The sequence below is a fragment of the Microcebus murinus genome, chromosome 14, assembly GCF_040939455.1.
Source record: "Microcebus murinus isolate Inina chromosome 14, M.murinus_Inina_mat1.0, whole genome shotgun sequence".
Taxonomy (NCBI): Eukaryota; Metazoa; Chordata; class Mammalia; order Primates; family Cheirogaleidae; genus Microcebus; species Microcebus murinus.
Window position 1 is genome coordinate 37848020 of NC_134117.1, and position 24844 is coordinate 37872863.

General features: G+C 35.1%; 1 protein-coding gene across 2 annotated transcripts in view; it reads left to right on the forward strand.

Moving 5' to 3' along the window:
• The window catches only part of PRKG1 (protein kinase cGMP-dependent 1), a 1210052-nt gene that overhangs the window by 747927 nt on the left and 437281 nt on the right, over nucleotides 1–24844 (forward strand). For both annotated transcript variants that reach the window (XM_012762921.3, XM_012762920.2), the window contains exon 4: nucleotides 7666–7771. In XM_012762921.3, coding sequence (XP_012618375.1) covers nucleotides 7666–7771 — 106 coding nt within the window. The remainder of the gene's footprint in view (nucleotides 1–7665; nucleotides 7772–24844) is intronic.

Genomic DNA, 24844 nt, shown 5'->3' on the forward strand with positions numbered 1-24844 from the left:
AATAGAGTCAAATTCTCTCTCCCTGACATGTCCTGTCTGTTTTTGATCCTTAAAATCTTTCAAATTCTTCTGCCTCCTTAGCTTCATTACAAATAACACAATTCATTCACCTGGTTAATTACAAGAGCTGCTAACTGATCTTGCTCTCCATCTCTGTCTCTCTATCTCTATCTCTTCCTCTCCCCTGAGTCCTGTCCTCCTCCAGTGCACCTTTAGGCTACTGCTAGCACAATCTTTTTGAAGTGAATCACCTACTTTCAATCCTCCAGTGCCCCCTCCTCACTGACCTCAGAATCAAGTCCACAGCAAAGCATACAAGAACCTTTGCCATCTAACTGTTTCTGCTTTCCTTGTCACTTCAATTTTATCTCTGACTACCTCCTAGCATTTCAGCATCCCTGAACCATTTTTAGGTTCCTCCAAGAGTCAACTTTCTTCATTATATATGTAACTCAACCTCTATTTCTGGAAAGTGCTTGTGGTGATGGTAGGATAATATTAAAAATATCTAGCACAACCCAAGTGCCCATCATTACATGAGTGGATTAATAAAATGTGGTATATGTATACCATGAAGTACTACTCAGCCATAAAAAACATGGGGAACTAATACCTCTTGTATTATCTTGAATGGAGCTGGATACCATTCTTCTAAGTGAAGTATCACAAGAATGGAAAAACAAACACTACACGCGTACTCATCATGAAATTGAAACTAATCATTCAACACGTATGTGCTCATATGGAAATAACATTCATCGGAAATCAAGCAGGAGGGAGGAAGGTGGAGGGGATGGGTAAATTCATACCTAATGGGTACAGTGCACACTATCTGGGGGATGGGCACACTTATAACTTTGACTCAAATGGTACAAAAGATATTTATGCAACCAAAACATTTGTACCCTTGTAATATTCTAAAATAAAAAAAAATAAAAAATAAAATAAAAAAATTCTCACAGTAAAGTAGGAACATAAGTATTATTATCGCTTGTACAGATGTTATACCAACTGTAAGCTAAATATATTCCCATAGGGATAGAATTTTGTGTATAAAGTTCATATAGCTTAACTTTCATATCTACACAATAGATGAGTTATGTCTGTTTTTACAGTTTAAATAAATGGAACCATATAGTAATATATATACACATATATATACATGTATATATATATATATATATATATATATATATATATATATATATAGCACCTCCCTTGGCACACTTAGTTTGGGCCCCTGCTGAGCTTAGTCTTAACCCTTTACTTACTAAACTGTGGGGATCCTAGGGAATGCTGAGATAAGGGCCATGGGGGGCATTCAGGGAACTCAGGGAAGTGGCTATTTACTCAATAGTATAAAAGTATTTTGATGTTTTAACAACTGGTGCATGCCCCTATAGATGTAGACCGGCTAAATATCAGCCCTATCTTTATCACTCCCACTACCTCTTTCTCTGAACTAATCCTTCTTCCAGGACTTGCCTGGAGCAGGGGATCTTAATCTCAGGGGTGTATGGCTGCATTTGTCAGTCTGGCAAAGCATATAGGAGGGGTGCTATTTGGAGAGTATCCAGCCATTGTTGACATAACGAGAATGGTTACAAGGCTGGATACTTTCTGGACAGCACTTGTACACCCTTCTAAGAATAATGTTTTTGAAAGCATAAAATAAAATACATAAGATAACACAGGAAACCCTTTTATATTGAAATACAGTGATAACATTTTTGATAATGAATTGTGATATAATAACTTAATAAAAATAAATATAGAGGTAGTCTAGTAACTGCCATAATTTCAAAGTACTGATGAGTGTAAATTATATGTAAGATATCTACAGCAAATGTAGGATGGTATAAAAATAGCCACGGTTTCTGTTGATGACAAATCACTACTGTGGTTTGTTCACATTTCTAAATGAAAGAAATGGTAAACTTTAGTTCTAGGATAGTAAAAATAAAGGTGTTGTTTTTTTCCTTCATATTCAAGAATCTCATGAGTTCCATCCATGGACACCTTGAGGCTTTGTGGTTGCCAGGTGTCTTAGTCAACTCAGGCTGTTACAACAGATACATATGCTCCTTGACTTATGATGGGGTTACATCTTACTGTGGGTTGAAAATATCATAAGTTGAAAATGCATTTAAAACATCTAAACTGCTGAACATCATAGTTTAGCCTAGCCTACTTTAAACATGCACGGAATATTTACAGTAGCCTACTATTGGGCAAAATCATCTAACACAAAGCCTATTTTATAATAAAGTATTGAATATCTCATGTAGTTTGTTAACACTATCCTGAAGTATGGTTTCTGAATACATATTGCTTTCACATCATTGTAAAGTTGAAAAATCATAAGTGGAACCATTGTGAATTAGGAACCATCTGCACCACAGACAGGGTGGCTTAAAACCCAAAATGTATTTCTCGTAGTTCTAGAGGCTAGAAGTACAATATCAGGGTATCAACATGGTCACGTTCTTTGTGATGCCCCTCTTCCTGGTTAGTTCCTCACATGGTCTTTTCTTGATGTGTTCACACAGAGAGAGATCTATCTCTTGTATCCTCCTCTTTCTATAAGGACGATAATCCCATCATGTGAGCTTCATCTCCATGATCTCATCTAAACTTAATCTCCTGCAAAGGATTCACCTCCTAATGCCATCACATTGGGAATTAGGGCTTCAATATTTGAATTTTGACAAACATTCAGTCCATAATACCTGGTGTAGAAGCCTAAGCAAACATTCAGTCTATAACACTGTAGAACCCTGGTGTAGAACCCTGGCTTAGATAATTCTCTTCCACTCAGCCTTTCTTAATCAGCTCTTCTCAGCTCCTCCCCACAGAAAGTATGCATTGCCTTTTCTGTGTATTCACAGTGCCAGAAACTTACCCATGGTAACACTTATCTCAATTTGTTTTTGTCTTAGACAAGACCAGAAATCAGCAAGTGTTTTCTGTAAAGGGCCAGATAAGAAATATTTTAGGTTTTGCAGTCCATATGGTCTTTGTTGCACTTACTCAGTTCAGCCAGAAACAATATGTAAATTAATGGGCATGGCTGTGTCCCAGTAAGACTTTTAGGGATACTGAAATTCATTTATGGACATTGAAATTTGTTTCAAATAATCCTCATGTGTCACGCACGAAATATGCTTCTTTTAAAACTTTTCAACCATTTAAAAATACAAGCCCCATTCTTAGCTTGTAGACCGTACAAAAGGAGATCTTGATCACAAGTGTCTTGAGGACAGGCACTGTAAGTTTGTTTTCTGTCCTTTATATCGAGCCCCAATGGCTGCCATATTGGTGTAAAATAAACACAGGATGAATAAATATTTGAGTTTCTAAGTGCTTTATACTCACATATGCTTTCTCAACATTCATCCAGAATTTGAATTGAACAGCAGATGAATTCCCTAGTAGGAGAATTTAAGCCAAATCCAGATTTGTGGTCTCTTAGTCTAGCACAATTTTATAGCTCCTTCCTCTGAATCTTGGTGTCCCCTAAATTAAGGCCAGCTGTTTCCCATGTTGAAGGTGTTCCCAGTGTACTTGTACACTGGGAGATCTCCGCGCGATGGCAGTTTATGTGTCTACCACTGAGTGGAATGTGGCCTAAATCCGAGAAAATGATACATGTTTCAGCAAAGAATTTGAGATAGATACTTAAACAAAAAGGGAAATCCATTCCCAGCATTATCTCTGCTTTTCACCCTTCAGACTTAAATGTTCACCAATAGTAATCATCATGAAAATCACAGGAATTTTATTTGTGAAGTGCTTATTCCCTACAGAGATTAATACACCACCTAAGATCAAAAGTAAATGAAGACATATTTTTTTTTTGAATGGTCTCTTTAAGTTATGGAAGCAACAGACTTGTACTCCTGCACCCTGTTTAAGAAGCAAGACGTTAATCACAACTCTAACATAACCATGTTTTTGATAATAGGGCAAGGTCGTTATTAGTCATGCTTGCCCACCTGTAAAATACTGATTTGACTAATGTGTATGTTGACCAAGGCTAAATATAAAAAGGTTTTGGCATCTTGCCCAAGGTCATGGACAGACTTGCAATGTCATCAAGCCATGTTCATTATCATGCAAAATATCTGAAAGGCAGATTTTACTTAGAGACATTTCAATAGCCCCTATAAACAGGAACTAAAAAGTTAAATGAAATTATGGAATTACTTAATTTTAGAATTCATTTTTCCACACATGGATAATGATATCTGATAAATTCAGTTTAGATATTTTAATGTAAAATCAGAGACCACCTACGCTTTACATTCTTTTGTGAGTTTTTTTGCAGATGAACTTCATGTATGTAAATTACATTAATCAACAAATAGGCCTAATGTTTATCAAAGCTAATTTCTAGTGGGAAGGGAGATTATAGGAGAGGAGACAGGTACTATCTCTAAAGGAATATACAAATATATATATATATATATATATATATATATATATATATATATATATACATGATATACCAGGCGTTCTCAAACTACGGCCCTCGGGCCACATGCAGGCCGCCTAGCACATGTATCTGGCCTTCCTAGTGTTCTTGTCATCGCTGCCTGTCCTGCTTAGCAGCCGACTTGTTCCCGGCCCACAGTGAGCACTCTCCAATGGTCTGAGGGATAGTGAAGTGGCCCTCTGTTTAAAAATTTGAGGACCCCTGCTATAGACCTAAGAGAGATAAAATAACAATATTGGTAACATGTGTTAAGCACCAGTGAGGGATGCAGATAGGGGGCTCACACAGTAGTAATATTCTTTGGGGGCTTGGGGTGTAGGGGTGGGTAAACTCACAACTAATGGATGCAATGAGCATTATAGGGGGAGAAAGGGCACGCCTTAAATCATGGTTTGGGTGTGGCAAAGTCATAACATGTAATCAAAATGTCTGTACCCCCATAATATCCTGAAATAATAAAAAAAGAAAAAAAGAAAAAGCCATAGCAATTCATAGGACAGAGAGGGTGTTCATGGGGAACCAGGGACAATGCCTGGGCTTGACTTAATAAGCTCAGACTAAAAATGTTGCAGTAGCTTGGTCACAATACAAACACACACACACATATACACATGCACACACACACACACGCACGCACACATACACACACAGAACTGCCGAGCCTTCGTGCTTTTATTCCCATGCTGCCATATTCACTATGACTCTCCTTGACTCCTGACTGTGGCCTCTGCTTGGTGCTCTTTGCTCCTTGTTTGAAGCTGCTCACACAACATATTACCATGTTTCCTCACCCAGAGCTTTTATCACATTATTACTCTGCCCTACAGTTTTCACATAAATTGATATCAGCAGGACCATTGTTGCTCTATATTCTGTTAACTAAGGTATCTCCTAATCCAATTTATGTACCTCCTAGATAGATCTTTCTTAGTTATCACAGTGGTCATATCTCTTAGTTTAAGAGCCTGTAATGGAAATTTTACATAGTGCGGCTGGGAGTATGAATTTGTTAAGTTTCTGGAGGGCAAAGCCTTAGAAATGTATGTATGCTTTCCTTCATGGAGACATTCCACTTCTAATCATTCCTTTAAGGTGCATTAAAAAAAATGTATCTATCTATCTATCTATATATAGAGAGAGATATTTTATACATGATAATTAAAACAATTTTTGTTGCCATGAGTTTGTAACATAAAATTGGTCATGCATGCTAATTTGTCCTTTAGTGGGAGGTACCTAGGAACCATTAAGAATGATGATGAATATGGAAATATTTATTTTATTCTATTCTATTTTATTTCACATGAACATTTAAAAATGTATTGCTATACCCATGATGTATCCTTTTAAATTTTGGTTCTTTGCTTTGTTTTGTCTTTTTAAGATCTCTAATAGCTTTTTATTAATCTTGGCTTCTGCATTGGTTTACTCCCAAACTATACAGCAACCCTACAGAAACCTCAGCCATTTCAGTCCGTTTCCCTGACTGAACTCTTACGCTCACTGCCAGCTTTGCTCTAGGTTATGTACTTCCCTCACCCAGTTATCCTTTGTCTACCTCTTTTCTAGCTCAACTGCTACCATTTTTAAGTTTCCACTTGCAGTTCCATCTCTTAGGAACCTTTTCCTGATTTGCCCAGTTTTTCATAGCAGTTATCATCCAGCCTTACAGTTTTTCTCAAGTTAACTAATGTTCTGAGAAAGAGCCTGGAGTCAGCAGAGGAACTAGAATATGGTTGGAGAGTACCAGCCATAGCTTGGTTTTCGAAGTGTCATTTTTAAAGGATATTTAGAATGTAGTCGTGTACACACAAGTTCTTGCTACTTTGTTCTTTTTCTAGTTAACTAAGCATGCTTTCTGTCCCACCCCCTGCCCCCCACAATATAGAGCTGGCCAAGGGAGAAGTCATATTCCAGTTTCTTAGCTTCAGTTTTGTAAGGAAAAATTAGGTAAAATTCAAAGATAGGGTTTACCTTGGAGTACAATATTCCCTTTATTGTCTTTCTCCCTGTTCCTTTGTGTGTTAGTTCTCCCCCCCCCACACCAAGTGCATACATGGCCTATTTACTCTGTTAACATTCTTCCCCCTCCCTCACTCCCAAATCACGATCCATTGCATTCACTGGGCTCAGTCTGAGAACTGTGAAGAAGAGAGAATTTCGTTCTTCTGTGTTTTTATATTTAAGCTCAATTAACTATAATATATCCTGACCTCATTCAATGGTCTTGCTCAAACCTCCAAACACTCTTTCTCCACCCATACCCCATAACCATGGTATATGAATTGGCTTTTGATAGTTTTTGTGCTAACTTAAAATATTTTCTATTATAAAAATTTGAAGACATATATAAAAGCAGAAAGAATAAAACAAACCTCTCACATAACCCATCACACCAATACAATTACCAAGATTTTTAGTGTGTTCATCTCTTAAAATCTGAGTTTATCTTGACATATTTTTCTATAACATCTTTTTCTAAAACATATCTATTAGCCATGTGCTTAATAGATTAAATGGTGATGTTCTGCGGTATTCACCTTTAACATTTAATTATGCATTGCCAAAGACAGAGATGCATAAGAGTCGAAATTAAAATTCGGCAAACATATCTAATAAAACTTCCATGTGGCAACTCTGAATACAGGTTACAATTTGTAAAACAAGGTTTGTTTAGAAGTCGTTGTGTAATTATTATTTCTATTACCCAAAATGCCCTCCAAACCTGAAAATTGAATTTTTACCTCCACTTTTTACAGTTAAACTATGGCCTTTTGAGTCATTAACACCATTCTGGGTAATTATCAGGGTGTATTATTGTCAATCTCTTTTTCTCTTCATGCTATTTCCTTCATGTGTAGTCTTGAATTACTAATACTTTTGACATGTGCTTAGACACTACTGTCTCCTAAGGGACATAAGAGCAAGAGGAACTTTCCTAGTAGACAATAATACTAGTATGGAAAATTACAAACTGCATTTTGCCTGTAAGCATACATTATTTTTTGATAAAATAAGACAGCATTCTGATATTAGCTTTAAATGTGTGTAAAAGGTTAATCATTTTCATACCACTCATGAATAACTCATCTCTTTTGCAGGATGTTGTTCACAGTTGAAATTCTCTAATTAATTTTTCCTTGCTTGTTTTCTTTTTTCTTTTTCTCCAGCTCTTGTAAATGTGAAACTCTGGGCCATTGATCGACAATGTTTTCAGACAATAATGATGAGGACAGGACTCATCAAGCATACCGAATATATGGAATTTTTAAAAAGGTAGGATGCTTTCTTTTCTCCTCTTGAGAGTGTTTATTTATGTTCTTTTCAGTTCTATTATCTGAAATGCAGTACAGTGAAGATTTTTTGCTTTTATCTTAGTCTTAATAACTTACAAATTTGTAGAAGTGCAAGACTTTGGGCAGGCTTTTTTATATTTCTGGTGCCAATTTTCATGATGTGTGGTAAAGTCAGAACTTGAGAATTTCATCACATGTTTTTAGCCATTCAACATTCTCTTACAGAGGAGAGCAGGTCAGAGAAACAAATGAGCATTTTCCTGAACAAAAAAGGATATTGGGTTTATCTCTAACTATTTATTGTTTAATATATTTATGGTACCTCTTCTAAATAGACCCACACTGGAAGACTGAGTCAGCTCTTGTATGAGTTTCCATATTAAAGGTCAGATGACTAAGAAGGAAAAGTTCCAAGAAAAAGCTTATTATCCTGTAATCCTGAGTTTAATTTCCCAAATTAAATTCATTTTATGTTGCAGTTCTGAAATATCAATAGCTTTTTCCTTTTATATTATATATTATAATAACTCAATATAGGATGGAAATTGGAATGAAAAGCTAGCTTTTCATTTCTTAAGAATAGACTGAAATGAATTTCTTTCTCTGTAAGCTTATTTTATTATAAAGGAAATATTTTATTATTGAAAAGAATATTGACAATTCTGATGACTTTTTAAAAAGTAGTTATTTTGTATCTTTTTTAAAAAAGCAGAACCATCATTAAATATTGATGCACAGATCATGAGAGCTAAAGTGAGTGTATTACTAATTAGGATTTCATTTTTGGGAGCATAGAATATTATACATTTTTTTGGCTTTATATTTTTATTTCTGGTGAATAAGTGGTTAAAATAGAGCTAAAAAGTCAAATTTATGTTTTGTTTTAGTGATGCATTTAGCATATCTACTGAATTTATTTAAGATGCAATTTAATATTCTTTACTTGGATATTTCTTGTTATTTTGTTTCTACTTTATCTTTTATTCATTTTTCATTTCCACATAAAATCTTTTTACATTCCTGCTAATGGGATAATTTGATTCTAATTTGATGTTAAGTAATAACATATTAAAATGTTATTCTGCCAGCTGAGTGTTGGTATTTTCTTTTTCAGTGTCATTGAATGAAACATTTAGAAGAGGGAGAAATATACATTTGTATTTGAAATTTAGTATAGTTTACAAAGAAATTAAATTATTTGGGTGCCATATATATGTGGGGGATATATATGTATATATAGATGTGTGTGTGTGTGCACATGTGTATGATGAGAGACAGAGAGAGACAAAGAGAATGAGTATTAATTTTAAGCCTTCATTTGAAGTATAAGAGTTATTGATTTCTTCTGATGCAGCTCTGATAAAGATCCCAAATTGTGATCATTGAAATGCATACCTATAAAATAGAACCCATTATTTGTGTCACATATCTAAGCATTGGGCACTTATGATGTTGATTTTAGCTTCCATAAGTTTGTTTTTGCAAGAGAATGGACCAAGTGGGAATGCTATCTCAAACAACTCTAATAAGAATTATTTTTAGGAAACGGAGATGTTTTACTCTGTGTGGGTGCGTGTGTGTGTTTTAATAAACTCTGAATGTATTTATCTTTTCGGCATTATTCTCAGAGCTGCCTTAGTTTGCATTCTTTATTCTAACAATTCAAACCTTAAATAATAAAATTAGCTCTCCAGAGTGAGTGAACATTTTTGGTTGGTCAGCTTAGAGCAGGTAGAGTTTAACTGGCTGCATTAAAAGGAGATGGGTGCTGACTTTGATGTCACTTTCCATCTGGCCACCCCATAAAACATCCAGCTCACATTGTTTGCAAATGTATGACTAAGCTGGGAGTCCAGAGAGGTGACAGGATGACCATCATTGCCTGAGGCCAGCTTTAATCTTCCTTAATTATAACTGTGACCAACTGGTTCTCTCTCTACAACCCTTCAGTGGTTCACAGTTCCAGTTGAATTATTTACAGCTTCATTAGTAGGACATTCAAAGGCCTCCTAGAACCAAAACCAGCCAGCTTTGTCAGCCTGGCCTTTTCTTATCCCATGCAAACCAAACAACTCCATGTGCCCATGCACTGCCTGTGCTTTCCCACTCCACACTGCCTCTTTGCCTTTTATCTCCATCACCAATGTTCAAATCCTTCTCTTCTTTTTAGATCCAACTAAAAGCTGGCTCTCCCACAGATACTGACTTCATTCCATCCAGAATTAACCTCTCCCTCCTCTGGAGCTTCATCTCTGTCACATGTTTTATTGTCTACTTTGTTTCATTATAATTTGACCACTGCAAGCTTATTTCTACTCCTAGACTATAAACTTTTCAGGACTAGGGTTCTTTCTTAAGCATCATGGTATAAATTTTGGCACCAAACCTACTGCTTTGTAGATAGGCAGTTTATAGGACATCAAGTATACAACCAGGACATAATTTTCAGGGACCATCGCAAAATGGAAATATAGGTTGCCTTTATCAAAAACTATTAAAAATTTCAAGATGTTTACAGCACAGAATTAAAACAAGCACAGGGAACTTCTAAGTGCAGTCCCTATGCTTCTGCACAAGTCACATGCCCAGAAAGCTGTGTAGGGGCAGAGAGAGGGTGATCCCTTTCTTCCCTATCATAAGTGTCATGGCCAATATCCCTATAACAAAAGGTTAACAAGAGAAAATCATAACAGATGTATTGATATTTAATCAAAATTTTACATGACACAGGAGCCTCCAGAATGAAGACCTAAATATACAGGGGAAAACTATGCATTTTTATGCTTAGGTTTAATGCCAAATGGATAGCTGTAGAACTGTGAATGAACAGAAAAGCAAAGATCTAATGCTAACAGACTGAGTGGGGAAATCCAGGCCTGTCTGTTCAGATTCTTGGCCTCTCTGTTGTAGCATTTCTTCTTCCCCAGTATGAGTAAGACCCCTCTGGAATAAGGGTTTTTATTTCTTTATAGTCAGCTGTTACACAGAAAAGTGGAGGAAGGTTACAATAATATTTTTAGGCTTATGGCTGGCTTTGGAGAAAAGAGATTCTGGTTTCTATGACCTACCTTGGGGAAGAGGAATTCTAGTTTCTATGTCTTGCTTCAGGGGAGAATGAGAAGCCAGAGACAGGAGGGCAGGAAAAGGTCAAAGGAGCTACTTCTGAAACCTTCACTTTGGGATATCATTTTCTTAGTGCCAACAGCTGAAAGGGTATATATTTTTCTTCGCATTTCCAGGTTAACTATACATGGCATTATTTTATTTTACAAGGCTACTAAGAGATGGCATAATATTCCCAACAGAAATAATGATAGATATTATCAAAAACTCAGAAGACCAAAAATAATTAATTTTCTTATTGGAACCAGAGTCATTATTATCTCCATTTATTGTTGAATTTTAAAAATTTTGCTTATTGTTCTTTTACATCATGTACAACTTTAAAGTTTTATACAGTCAAGTCAGTCTACTTTTTCCTTATGATTTCATGTGCAGAAAGGCTTACCTGCTTTAACCTTATAAAATATAGACTTAATACTTTAAGTTCTCTATAGCAAACTGTGGAGTGGGGGAATGTTTTTCTTTATGTGTTTGTTAAATAACACTTTCATCTGGATTTTTCTACTACAGATGTCATATACTTTATATTTTGTGAAGGTCTTTAAAGGAGTAAAGCAACTGTGACACAATCAGAAAAATTGAAACTCTAGCAAATGTTAACACAAATCATCAGAATTATTCTCAGTAGGGGTTTCTATTGTATAACCCAATGTCTTCCTAATTGAGGAATTGCAAGGGCAGTGACAGGCTAAAAGAGGAGTGATCCTGTATTACTACTCATCCTCCCATGCCACTCTTCCTCCTTATTTTCCTAAATACACACATAAGTTTGGAGGGTGAGAAAAGGGGACACACTAGGCATGTAAATAGGCAAGGTTTTGTTTTTTTTTTTTTGTATTGTCAAAGTTAGATTTTATTTTTATTTCAGCGTATTTACCCATTTTGTAACTACCAGTCAGTCATGTGGTTTGGCCCCCTCTTTGCTATTAGATGCCACATCAAACTGTGATTCTGGCTCTTTAATCCTATTTAGTCATCTCTCTTTTGTGCCTGTATTTCACATTCCCTGATGTAAACACAGATGTTCCTTTGCAAGCATAGCAAAAAAAAAAAAAAAAAAAAAAAAATTCAAGGGGCAGTGCTACTAAGCATGGCATGATTGCTATAGGTCCAGCCATGATTTTACCATTTGCCAGCATTTTCCATCATCTTTGGCTACTGAAAAACGCTGTTGTTTTTAAGATGGATTCTGGAAAATGAGCCAAATAACTGCCAAAGTTAATTTGTTTTGCTTTTCTCTGAGCACATTCTCTGTTGCTGCTGTTGGCATGGGCAGCTATACCCAGAGGAGCATTAGTATGTAGCTGTGTGCCTGCCAGGATGTGCTTATAGGAAGTGGGCTTTCTATTGTCCCCAAACTATGATGATGACGATGACAATGATAATGGTGGTTCCCAATTTATATTACTTGCTTTACTGATATGTAAGAGACACAGCAGGAACCTTTTAAAACTTAAGCTACTCAATGGATCCTATTGACCCTGAGAAAAACTTTTCTTTATTCACCAGAGAATCTTTTGGTAAGGCAGATGTGCTCATGTCACCTCCCCCTACATAAAGCCATTCCATAGCTTCCTATCACTCCTAAGAAGAAAGGCTACCTGAGTCTTTACCATTGTCTTCAAAACCCTGCTGCCCTAGCCAACTTCATCTCCCTCTCTATCTTCTCCATCCTCATTCTCTCTTGCCCCACATGGTAGTTTTCCATCTCCTCATGTGCTCCATGGTGCCTCCCAGTAGAGATCATCCCAAGAGAATCCTCCTCCTTTGAATGGATGTATTTTCCAGAGTGATCTAGGGTGTGATACATCAAATATGCCTGCTAATGGCCCCCTATCAGCAGCAGCCACATGTAAGGGGTCAAGAGGATGAATGGGCTTTTGCACATGGCTGCATTTATAAAATACATTTTGAATAATAAATGTGGGGTGGTATATAATCTTAAGCAAGATTCTTTAACTTAGGCTCAGTAAACAAAAATGGGAAACCCACTACTATGAAGGATCATAATTAGGAATAAACAAAATGATAGATAATACTAATAAACATTAATTGAGTGTGGGCCAAGCAGTGTTCAAAAACACTTTAGATGTATTAACTTATTTAATCCTCAAGCACTGACATCATTTCCATCTTACAGATGGGAATATAAAGGCCAAAGAATCAAATAAAGCTACACAGCTAGTTAGTGATAGAGCCAATGGATCCAGAACTGATACTCTTAGATTTCACCCTATATTGACTCATTAAATGAATGCTGGGTATTCCAATACTAGTTCCTGTGCTTTGCTGTCTGTAGATTTCAACAGCAGATTGACCTTGTCCTTGGTGTACCTGGGATTTCCCATTTACCATATTTTTCTCTGTTGGTGCCCTCCTCTCAAACCTCAGTAGTTTTTCCTTCCTCTCACGCCCCCTAGAATATATTCTCAGAAATAAATGCTGAGTAATAGCTTAAGACCTATCATTTTAAATGGTATTGAATAAGTGGTAATGTCTTAGAATTACCCAGGCTCAATGGAGGGGCTTTCAGTTGTTTAGAATTTCACTAACTGTTTGTAAGGAGGCATTTATTTCTAAAATTAATATTAAATGACTAACAGCTTGGATCAGCGTCTTCTGCAGACACTCAGATATTGTGTTTGTAAGTCTTTTTCCCCCTCCTGCCATTGTGCAACCAAAGCAAGGGTAGTTAGTGGTCTGTAAGCAGGACCTGTTCTTGCTTAGGCTATGTTCTGTGATCTTCCTTTAAGGAATTGGACTATTTAGACCATAATAGAGTATCTTCTGCATATTTTAGCCTAAAAAATCAAGATGCTCCTTGGTGTTGGCACAGATTATGTAAGGAACACCAATAGAGCTTAATCAATTTGTTGAGATCACATTTCTGGAAACTCAAAATCATGATTTTCCTTTATTCAGGTTTTTTTTTCCTATAATTTACAAAAAGATGTGGGGAAAAAGAGAGTGCATATGAAAACATTTTAGGGGATTTTCAAACTTTAAAAAAAAATTTTAACGACTAAGTGACAGACCTATTGAGCCCTTAAGCTTTGAGCTTTAATAGAGCTTTTCTAGAAGATTGTGAAACCTGCATAAGAATTAAGCTTGACAAAGCTGGCATAGTTTTAATTTGAAGGGAAATAATGGAAAGAATAAATAAAGAGGCACTCTTTCACCCTATTTTCAAGTCTGCCCGTTCACAGCCCATTTTGCGGTAGCAGATCCATTCTCATTAAAGATGACACGAAGAGCAGATAAATATAAAAGTGGCCATTAATTTCATGTTGTCATCTAGCATTTGCAGAAATGTCTCCATATTGATCCTTTTTTAACAGAAGAAAGACAATGTATTCTCAGATATTTACATAAATATATGCTGAAGTTTAAAAAAATTAACCATCTATATCTTTCATATATAGGCACTTTCACCTCCAAATGTGTGATTTTTTTTCTATTCCTTGCAAATAATAAAATACTCAATTTATTATATTTGTGGTTAAAATCTTTCTTTTGAGTCAGTAATGAATCCCATACACATAAATCTTGTTTAGTCTGGGAAAAGACTAAGTTCCCAGCTAAGGGACTTAATACATTGATTCATTATGCTGCCTCTCCCTGAGCCTGGGCTTGGAGAAATGAGTCTCTTTGGGGATCGTAGGCTAACTTTTCCTCAACATATCCCTGAGAACTACTTTCTCAAAACTCTGGGGTTTAAAAATCTGAAGCAATGCGATGAAGCAGTTTAATTCCTCTATTCTGCTGTAGCTTTGAACCTTATAAATCATTCCTGTAGTGAGGCTTATTTTATTTCTATATTATTCGTATTGAGGCTACTTACAGTCCTATATTTGTAAAATGTTTAGTACACAAAGGATTAGTGCATCTGGGGATGAGTTCTTTTCCATAAGGAAAACTAATCTGTAATGATCAAATTCAGAAGGAATCCATATCCATAAGCTATTGGGGGAATTAAGAAGGTAGGCTTCGTGGGTCCCAGCAACTTAGAATTCTCTGCTTGATATAGAACCTACTTACGATTGGAGAGAAATCTGAAAGAGAGTCTAAAGTGGGAGTGAGGAGATACTGCTGAGGGACAAAGTAAACATCAGGGTAATTCAGACACAAAGAAAGTGTATTGGTTTGTACATTTTATCTGTTCTGGGAAGGGGAGAGGACATCACTTTTTCAGTTTTGAAGAAGCATGAAAAGGGTTGAATGGACCTTAGAGGTTCTCGAATTCTTTTTGTTTTTCGGTTTGGCAGAAAGTTAATCATAATTTAATTACCATTATGATATTATCAAGGTGAACTCTAAAGGAAAGCTCAGAATCTGGCTGTTTGGCAACGTTGGTACCTCTGAATCAGACAATCCAGATTTTGTGCCTCTGCCCAGGGTACAGGGAAGTCCACACTTCCTGGGAAGGGAAGCCTTTAGAGGGAGCACAGGAATGAGGGAGGGGGGCGGTTGGTTATGGACACTCTCTGCTCCTGGTGTGAGTGTTTTCCAAGCAGTGAGGGAGAGCAGGGAGAAAACAAAACCCAAAACAGAACAGCCTGCACCTGCCATTTACACACATTCTTTCACTTAATTTTGATGAGATGCTTTAAGGAAGTTGGTGTTATCTCCATTTTACTGAGGAGGCAATTGGAAATTAGCATGAAAATTAGCAATTTTCCCAGTATCATACAACTAGATTCAAAACCAGACCTAATCCTGAAGTCCTTGTTCTGTTAGCTTATTAGGCTGATTTCCTGAAAATGGATAATGTCAGAGGAAGAGCAATAGAACAAGTATTTATAATTTCTTTCTCTCTCTCTTTTTTTTTTTTTATGGAGTAAAAAAGTAGTGTCAATTGGTGAATATATGAAAAAATCATTACAAATATAAATAATGAAAAAAAAATCTTGGAAATGCTTTTCTCTATACATTTAAACCATTGCAAAAAGTTCCTAACATAAAATTTTAACAGTAGTGTGTATGTATTTATATATATGTTTATGTGTAATCATCTATCTATATGTGAAAAGAACCTGAGTTTTTAAAAAGTAATTTCAAAACAGAGGGGAAAGGATTTTTTTTCTTCGAATTCTGGTATCATATACTTTGTATGTATATAATAAGTGATAGAATATTTATGCTAAAGCCCAGAAGGATTCTAATTAAGCAGCACAATTTCAGTTATCCTATAAATATATAGAGAGTGTTTAAAATTATTCAGTACTTTTCAAGGAAATTGAATAAATTCTGTTTTCCCAGTTGGCTGGAAGTGGTCCAATGGGTAAATATTGCATTCCATGTTTGGAAAAAAATGACTTAAGTGCTTTGGTCTGTTGTGCAAACAAAGATAAATCAAAGTTGCCTTGGAGGATGGATTTGTTTGTTTTATTTTTTGAAGAAATTAAATACATAAGTAAATCTAACACAAACATGGCCAAGATTTAAAGCAATTAAAGAAACATTAAAATTCAAGAACTTTAATTCCAGAGAATTCTAAATTCTTACAAATTTTAACTCTCTTTTGAGTAACTTGAACTTTATATACTTAGAAGTAACATTGCTTTTTGAAATTATGTCCTGGTGTTGGGAGCAGAGGGCTCTGAAAGAACGACAGATTTGTTGCTATTCTTAATTTATTTTTCAATCTTATCCAGATAAAAATATGACAAAATACTACAAGACAAATGTGTCTGAAAAAATAGTTAAACTCTAACCAGCAAGAAGTTATTGACTAGTCTTCAGTTAAGCTAATAAATATTATCCTAAATGGCATTAACTTCCTGTGCTTCTCCCTTCTCTTCTTCTTCCTCTTCTTCCTCCTTCTTTCCTTCTCTCTCTCATTCTCAATAAATCAATACATTCATATGTAGACATATAGTCATTACTTCTTAAAGGTAAAACTCAGATATAAACAACATGATCATATTTTTTCATTTAAACTGGTATATTCCACTATTTTAAATATGTTCAATTCATATTTTACGTCCTTTCACTCACATATTCTAACAGGTGGAAAAAGTTATGCTAGGGATCTAGTAGCAATGATTGGACCACCTGGCATCATCGAGAACTCTATATTGAACATTCAAAATTAGCCCAAATATTATTTTGTTAAAATATATATATGTATATATGTATACACACACACACACATCAAAGTTAACCTTTGTATTGGATAAGAAGTAAAACCAATGTATGAAAATTAGAGTGTCCTATAGAATATGTTTTTTAAAATTTATTTAGCACAGATGAAAGATATATTGTCTCACTAATGACAATTCACCCAAAATCTTCTAACTCTCAGATTAGAAGATCTGAGAGTTAGATCTTCTCTTTCTAACTCTTTCTAACTCTCAGATTTGTAACACCCAATTAATTGGTCTTTCTATCACTAAATAATCTCTACTTCAATTAGAGGCCCCCTAATATAATTAGACATGAGATGTCATGTTTGATTACCAAAAAAAATTCAAGATTTTCGGTAAAGAGATATTTCTTTTTCTTTGTAACTAGTATGTCTTTTTCATAGTCCTTATTAGATTGTTCTGGAATCTCAAATTATATGGCTGACTTCTTTAAATAATTATTTTCTGTATAAATTTCATGACAATCTGATTATACTACACTGTATTATACAACACTGTTTTCTTAAACACACAAACAAAACACAAAGAAACAACCCAAGTAACCAAACAGAGGTTTGATTTCAGAGGTCCTTGTAAATTGTCAATAAAGAAATAAGTTTTTCTTTTTAAATTAAGTTTCCACTTTTTATAGGTTAGGGTATCAATTACCTTGTTTGAACCATATAAGGATTCTTCAGAGAGGTCCCTTCCCCTTACCCCATCTTTTATACCAGTGTACCTTATTCACTTTCTTCTGAGGAGTATCTGGCATCCATTATCCATACTTAAGAAGGTCCTTCATTCATACAAATGAAGACAGAAGTATTCAAAGCAGATTTTAGCACTAACAATTAGGTGGACAGTTTGAGTATCCTTTATCTGAAATGCTTGGGACCAAAAGTATTTCAGATTTTAGATATTTTAGATTTTGAAATATTTTCATATACATAATGAGATATCTTGGGGGTGGGACCCAAGTTTAAACATGAAATTTGTTTATATACACCTTATATAATAACCTAAAGGTCATTTTGTACAATATTTTAAATAATTTTTTTCACAAAATAAAGTTTGTATACATGAAGTCAGGTGTGGAATTTTCTCAAAAAGTTTCTGATTTTGGAGCATTTTGGATTTGAAATTTTCAGATCAGTGATGCTCAACTAGTAATACTATAGAGTAGACCTGGAATGCTTCAGGACTCCATGGCTGCCATGTTTTATTTTGATCTTTTGATTTAAGCAATGTTTTTGATCTGTCTTATTCAAACCCTAGATGTTTGCCCTCTGGAAATCACAGCAGTTACATATCCTCTCTTCAATAATGGCTTTGTCACTATCCTGGTGCATTTAGTGTTGCTATAAAGCAATACCCAAGGCTGGGCCATTGACAAAGAAAGGAATTTTATTTGGCTTACAGTTCTGTTAACTATACAAGAAGCATGATGTTGGCATCTTCTCAGCTTCTGATAACATCCTCAGGTTGCTTCTACTCATGGTGGAAAGTGAATGGCAGCCAGCTTGTGGAAAGATCACATGATGAAAGAGGAAGCAAGAGAGAGAAGAAAGAGGTGTCAGACTCTTTAAAAATCAGCTCTCTAGGGAACTAATAGAATGAGAACTCATTCACCCCCTGGCCTCCACCTCTACCCCAGAGCATTAATCTACTCATGAGGGATCCAGCCCCATGATTTAAACACTTCCTATTAGGACCCATCTCTAAAATTGGGGGTCAAATTTCAATGAGATTTGGAGAAGACAAATGTCAACTATAACAGTCAGAAAGCTTCATTATGTCTATGCTTATGTATAGTTCATTATTTTGGTCTGCCAACCTGCCTATATTTCTTATCCTGGACTTACCTGACTCATTATTTCCTGCTGCCACCAATGCCTATTAATTTGATATCTCCAGAATTAGTTAAAACTGAATGTGTTAAAATAAACAGAGATAATGTTCTGGGGAGCCAGGTAAAGACAATGGAGCCTAGGAAAGTGAGTACTCCTATGGCTGGAATGCAGTGTTATTGAAGGAGCCAGAATACAAATACAAACAGAAATAAGCCACACAGCCTCCCAGGCACATAGTTGGAATGCTGGGGGTTATGTGAAGGTTAGGGTCTGTGCTTAAGACAGATAATTGGAGAATGAATCACATGGGAATGATATTAAGGCTAAAGATCTTGAGATACCAGGAAAAAGCCATAACTTGAGGAGAGCTGAAGTCAAGAATAAATTTTCAATCACTGAGAATTAAAAGTATCATAATCTGGTAGGGGGGGTAGGGTGGAAAAAATATCATAATCATGAAAATTGAGGCATAGGTAACATCTTTAAATGGGTTTTGAATAGCATTTTTAAGTTAAATCTTTTCTAAATTATTTTAACTTATAAACTAATAAAATAAAGCATATATTATATAAAAATTCTAAGACATGGCAAGAAAAATTATTATAAAGTCACCTTCCAAAGATACCTAACATCAGATACCTGCTGATACTAACTTCAGTATTATACTCATATTATTGCCCTATTTTTGTGCAAATACAGCTGCTGAAAACATTCATGAGCATGTCTTTTGGTGAATGTCTGCCTTCATTTCTCTTGATATATACCTGAGAATAAAATTTCTGGGTCATAAAGGAGATGTATATTTAACTTTTATAGACAGTACCAAATAATTTCCCAAAGTGGTTAAACCAATTTATTTTCCTACAAAAATATGCAAGAGGTTTGTTTCAGATCCTCATCAGCATTTGATATTGCCAATCTGAATTTTATTTGGCTAAAACATTTTAATAAAATAAAAATTACATAGTCTGCTAAATTATTTTGAGTATGCACTCCATTAATAACGAGTACATTGCCCAATATGGTTATTCCATTATAAATTAAATGCCTGTGTATCTGAACTAATGCATACAAAAAATAAGATTTATGAAAAGGTAAGATATTGAACAGAATAGAGAGCCCAGAAATAAATCCATACATTCATGGTCGATTTATCTGCAAGAAAGGTATCAAAAACACACAACAGGGAAAATACAGTCTCTTCAGTAAACAGTGTTGGGAAAACTGGATATCCAAATACAGAAGAATAAAATTGGAGCTTTATCTCACACCATATACAAAACAAAACAACAACAAAAAAAACCCTCAACAGTTTTAAACACTTAAAGGTAAGAACTGAAACTATAAAACTTTCAGAAGAACGCATAGGAAAATAGCTTCTTGACATTGGTCTGGGCAAAGATTTATTTTGGATGTGACACTAAAAGCAAGGCAACAAAAGCAAAAATAGACAAATGAGAGTATCAAACAAAAAGCTTCTTTTCATAGCAAAGGAAAAAAACAGTGGAGTGAAGGGACAACATATAGAATGGGAGGAAGTATTTGCAAACTATACATCTGATAAGGTTAATACCGAAAATAAATAAAGAACTTAAACAACTCAATAACAAGAAAACAAATACCTTGATTAAAAAATAGACAAAGGACCTGAATAGACATTTTTCAAAAGGACATATAAATGGCCAACAGATATGTGAAAAAAATGTTCAGCATCTCTAATCATCAGAGAAACACAAACCAAAATCACTATGAGATATCACCTCACACCTGTCAGAATGGCTATAAAAAAAAAAAAAAGATAAATGTTGGTGAGGATAGGTACAGTCATTTGAAAAACAGTTTGGAGTTTCCTCAAAAAATTAAAAATAGAACTACGGTATGATCTACTAATCCCACTCCTGAATATATATCCAGAGGAAATCAAATCAGTATGCACTCCTGTGTTCATTGCAGTATATTCAGCATAGCCAAGATAGGGAATCAGCCTGAGTGTCCATTAACAGGTGAATGGATAAAGAAACATGTGGTGGACATATGTGCAATGAAAGATTATTCAGCATTTTAAAAAAACAAATCCTGCCATTTGCAACAACATGGATAAACCTTGAGGATATTGTGCTAAGTGAAATAAGCTATGCACAAAGGACACATTCTGCATGATTCCACTTATATGTAGAACCTAAAAATGTTGAGCTCATAAAAACAGAGAGTGAAGTAGTGGTTTCCAGGGCCGAGGGGGTGGGGAAAACAGGGAAATATTGATCAAAGGGTGCTACATAAAAAATAAAAAGGTAAGATAAAAATAAATGAGTAAAATGTTTGTACTCTCATATTTTCTTAAAATAAAAAAAATAAAAATAAAAAAACCTACAAAATAAATAAATAAATAAATAAGTAGAATTAGCACATTTTCTTTTATCATCACCATAGATTATCTTGCACAATTTATGCAAAGACATCTCTGCTGTAAGGAGTACACATGTTCCATGAATTATAATGAAGTCAGTGATTGCCAGATGGAATGGCTAATATTCTGGGTGACACCAGAGTTTCTCCAGGTCCACTTCTGGTGGTAATCTAAGCTAGATAAGAATGTAGTTTGCCTAGGTCTATAATTAAAATGTAGAGAAGGTTTGGGGGTAATTGTGAGTCATTCCATGGTGGCCATCCCCCTGTGCTTTCTCTTCTGCTGCACATCAAGCTACTGCACCCTTCCCAGTAGAAAACTGTAAAGCATGTGTGCGTGTCTAGAGTGCAGATCTTTCTTTCCCCTGTGTTAATTATGCATGTAGCTTATTTTTCCTTTGTTAGTGGTGGTTCTTTTAAACTGGTGTTTTTCAACATAGGATATGAGTATCCATGGGTGTTCCTGACACTATTTAAGGAGAACTCATGAAGTCAAACTAGTAGGAGTATAGAGGGGTCTTATGACCAAAACATTTGAGTGCCAATTAAAACCAGATAAAATTAGTACAAATAATATGTTAGACTGTAATAGAAATACTTTTTCTAGTATTAGCATTTGAAATTCAAGTATATTCATTTAAAGAGAAGGGTTAGTACCAAATCCTTGTGAAAAGATAAGAGGTCTTTTTTACCCTTAGCAAGATTGTTAAGAGGCTGATTGTTATGGGAAGGCAAAAATCCATTTTTTTAAATTTCCTATGGCTTTGCAGTATATTTCAGTTAAAAGTAGGTTTTACTTATGTTTTTGACTGCACTTTTAGGAAAATATTTTAAAATTGAGCTTTGGAAACTTTTGGACAGATGGTAGGTTTCTGAGGGCTAGATCCATGCTTTTAGAAAAACAATACAATGGAATTCATTAAACAATAACCTCTATCCATTTCTTCTGTATGGTATGCAGGATGAAATTAACAACAATGAAATAAATCACTTTCAAATATGAAGTGATAATCTTGAACTAGCAGCTAATTTCAAACTCAGGAGCTAACTTTAACATAAGCCATGGGCCTTCTAAATTTTTTCAGTGGATGGTCATTTTTGCTGTCTTCATATCCAATATAAACAATTTGAATGTACCTCTCTACTCAACATCATCAACTCCTGGCACTTCCGACACGTCAGAGAATTCATCCGTGAATTTACTTTATCTAGAAATTGTTAAAAGTTACCTGAAACATTTTGATGTTTGAGAAACACAAGTTATGGCCCAATGTTGGTTATCCAATTATTTAGGTTTTCTAAATTCTGTCTTGGAATAGTTAGGGCATCAATGTCTAAAATGCGTAACTTGTGGTAGTATTCCATAAAAGTGTTGAAATGCTTTTAAATATATTTCTCTAACTTATATAAGAATTATCTTCAGATAAATTACTGGTTATATTATCCAGAATTTTTATTTCTGTGTGATAATGCCCTCATAGGAAGTGCTACGACAGCATTTGTCTTATCTTCTGATGAACTCTTTGGTTAGTCAGACTTGCAAACCACATTTTCATTATTGCCTTAGCTGAGAAAAATTAGTCTTAAATCTAATGTTCAATTAGTGCAACTCTAGTGTTAGGAGTCCAGTGTATACTTTTTCCTCCTCTGAAAATTTTATTTTTTGATACTTTTTAATTTTTTTATCTAGTTTTATTTGTTTTGATATTATAAATTTTTCCTTGTCTTTTGTGTATATAGGCATGGCATAAATCATATTAATGGATTAATATCATTGTGAAAGTCAAGACATTCAATGTTTGGAATTATCATTTCAGTAGCAGTTATAATTTCTGTAAATTTTTTTCTTAAGTTCTTGGGGCTTTAATCTGTATAGTCAAGATAATTTTTCCCCATATTAATAGTTTTCAGCTTTTTCTTTCTACTTCAATCTACCAGCAAATGCTAACTTACTGCAATATGTAAGAATAGGTCCCTATAGCCATGATGTTAGTTATAAATGTTGAAAATACTTAAAATTAATTGTGAGTGGAACACATATGCACATTTTTCTATATAGTGTAGCAATTAATTAGGCAAAATAATACAGATCGACCACGTGGTGTTAGATTTTGGAAATCACTGAGTCACACTTGCATGATTTTGTCATTTTTAGATTCTATCAAGTGCTTTCCTCTTTCTTCCTGTTGTTTGATCTTTGATAATCAGAGTGGTAATGAGGCAAAAGCAAAAAGACCATAATATAAGAATAAAATAAATCCTCTGAGCAGAAAGAAAACAAAGCACAGTATGTCTCCCAACTGGACAGAAAAATCAAGAAAGAATTTAACATTAAATTTTTACAGAAAGAGCCAGAGCATCACAGGCAATGGAACACCCCGAGAAAAAGCACAGAGATGGAAGAATTCAGTTGGTGATGCCTTTAGAGTCCATGGTCTGCTCCTGCCAGTCTCCTCTTGTGTCTGCAACAATGTCACAACACCCCACCCTCAGCCCACCAAATTCCTGCTCACATATTTCCCATGGAAATTCCAAAGGGAGTAACCTGAACTTAATTTGGTACATGACAGAAAGATATTAAAAGTCTGAGCAGGTGTCAGGATTTTAGCCATGCATTTCTAAAATTTATCTACCAGGAATGCGTAAGAAGTATTGGGGTGTGGAAGGAACTGGAGATGAGGGCAAGGAGGGTCATTCATCAAGGCTCAAAGCCATCCCATCCTTAAAATTTCAAGATTGGAGTTCCCAAGTCTGGCCTTTGTGATTGCTTAGCAGTTGATGCTGTGGGAGTGTAAAGATGAGAAATCAGAGATGAAAGAGGAAGCAGGTGTTTTCTATAAACACAAGGCAGTGAACTTGATGCTCATTTAGGGGTACAGTTCTAGAACAGTGTAGCAAAGAGTTGATTTGTGAATAGCTATTAGGCTAGGATGTGTTTTTAGGAGCTATCATTAATTTCCTACCTTACCCTCTTTTTCTTGGATGGGTTTACTAGTCTATAGATAGAGAAAATGCAATGGACACCATAGATTAGACTGTGGTGGTGCATTTAACAATGTCTATGATATTGTGAATAAGATAAACAATTTAGGCTGAATATGAGGAGAGTTGCACAACACGCTCCTCTCAATGCAGCTCTTAAAATCTCCAACAAAAGAAGCTAATAGCTCTCTACTATAAACCAATATAATTGCCCCAGATTCCATACCAAATTTTTAAGTGTAAATTTTTAAGAATTTGTTTTAATAAAATATGGAGCAAAAGAGAAAATTTGTTTACTCCCTATGAGAACCAAGATCTTTCACTTAAATGTAGCTAGTCCTACAGGGGTTTGAGGAAGTGCTGGTGAGGGCTAAGCTGATAGTAAAAAATAATTGAGTAGAGTTTTCTTAAGTTCTGTATTTAGGTCTTCAAAAATGGATGAAAGCCAAGACCCATTTTTAAAATGTCAAACAGATGAACTCCCAAAACTCACTCACTTGGAAAATTAGGTTTGTCCTGTAAGATAAATGGACCCTGTCCACAGGTGGCTTCTGTATCACTGGGAAA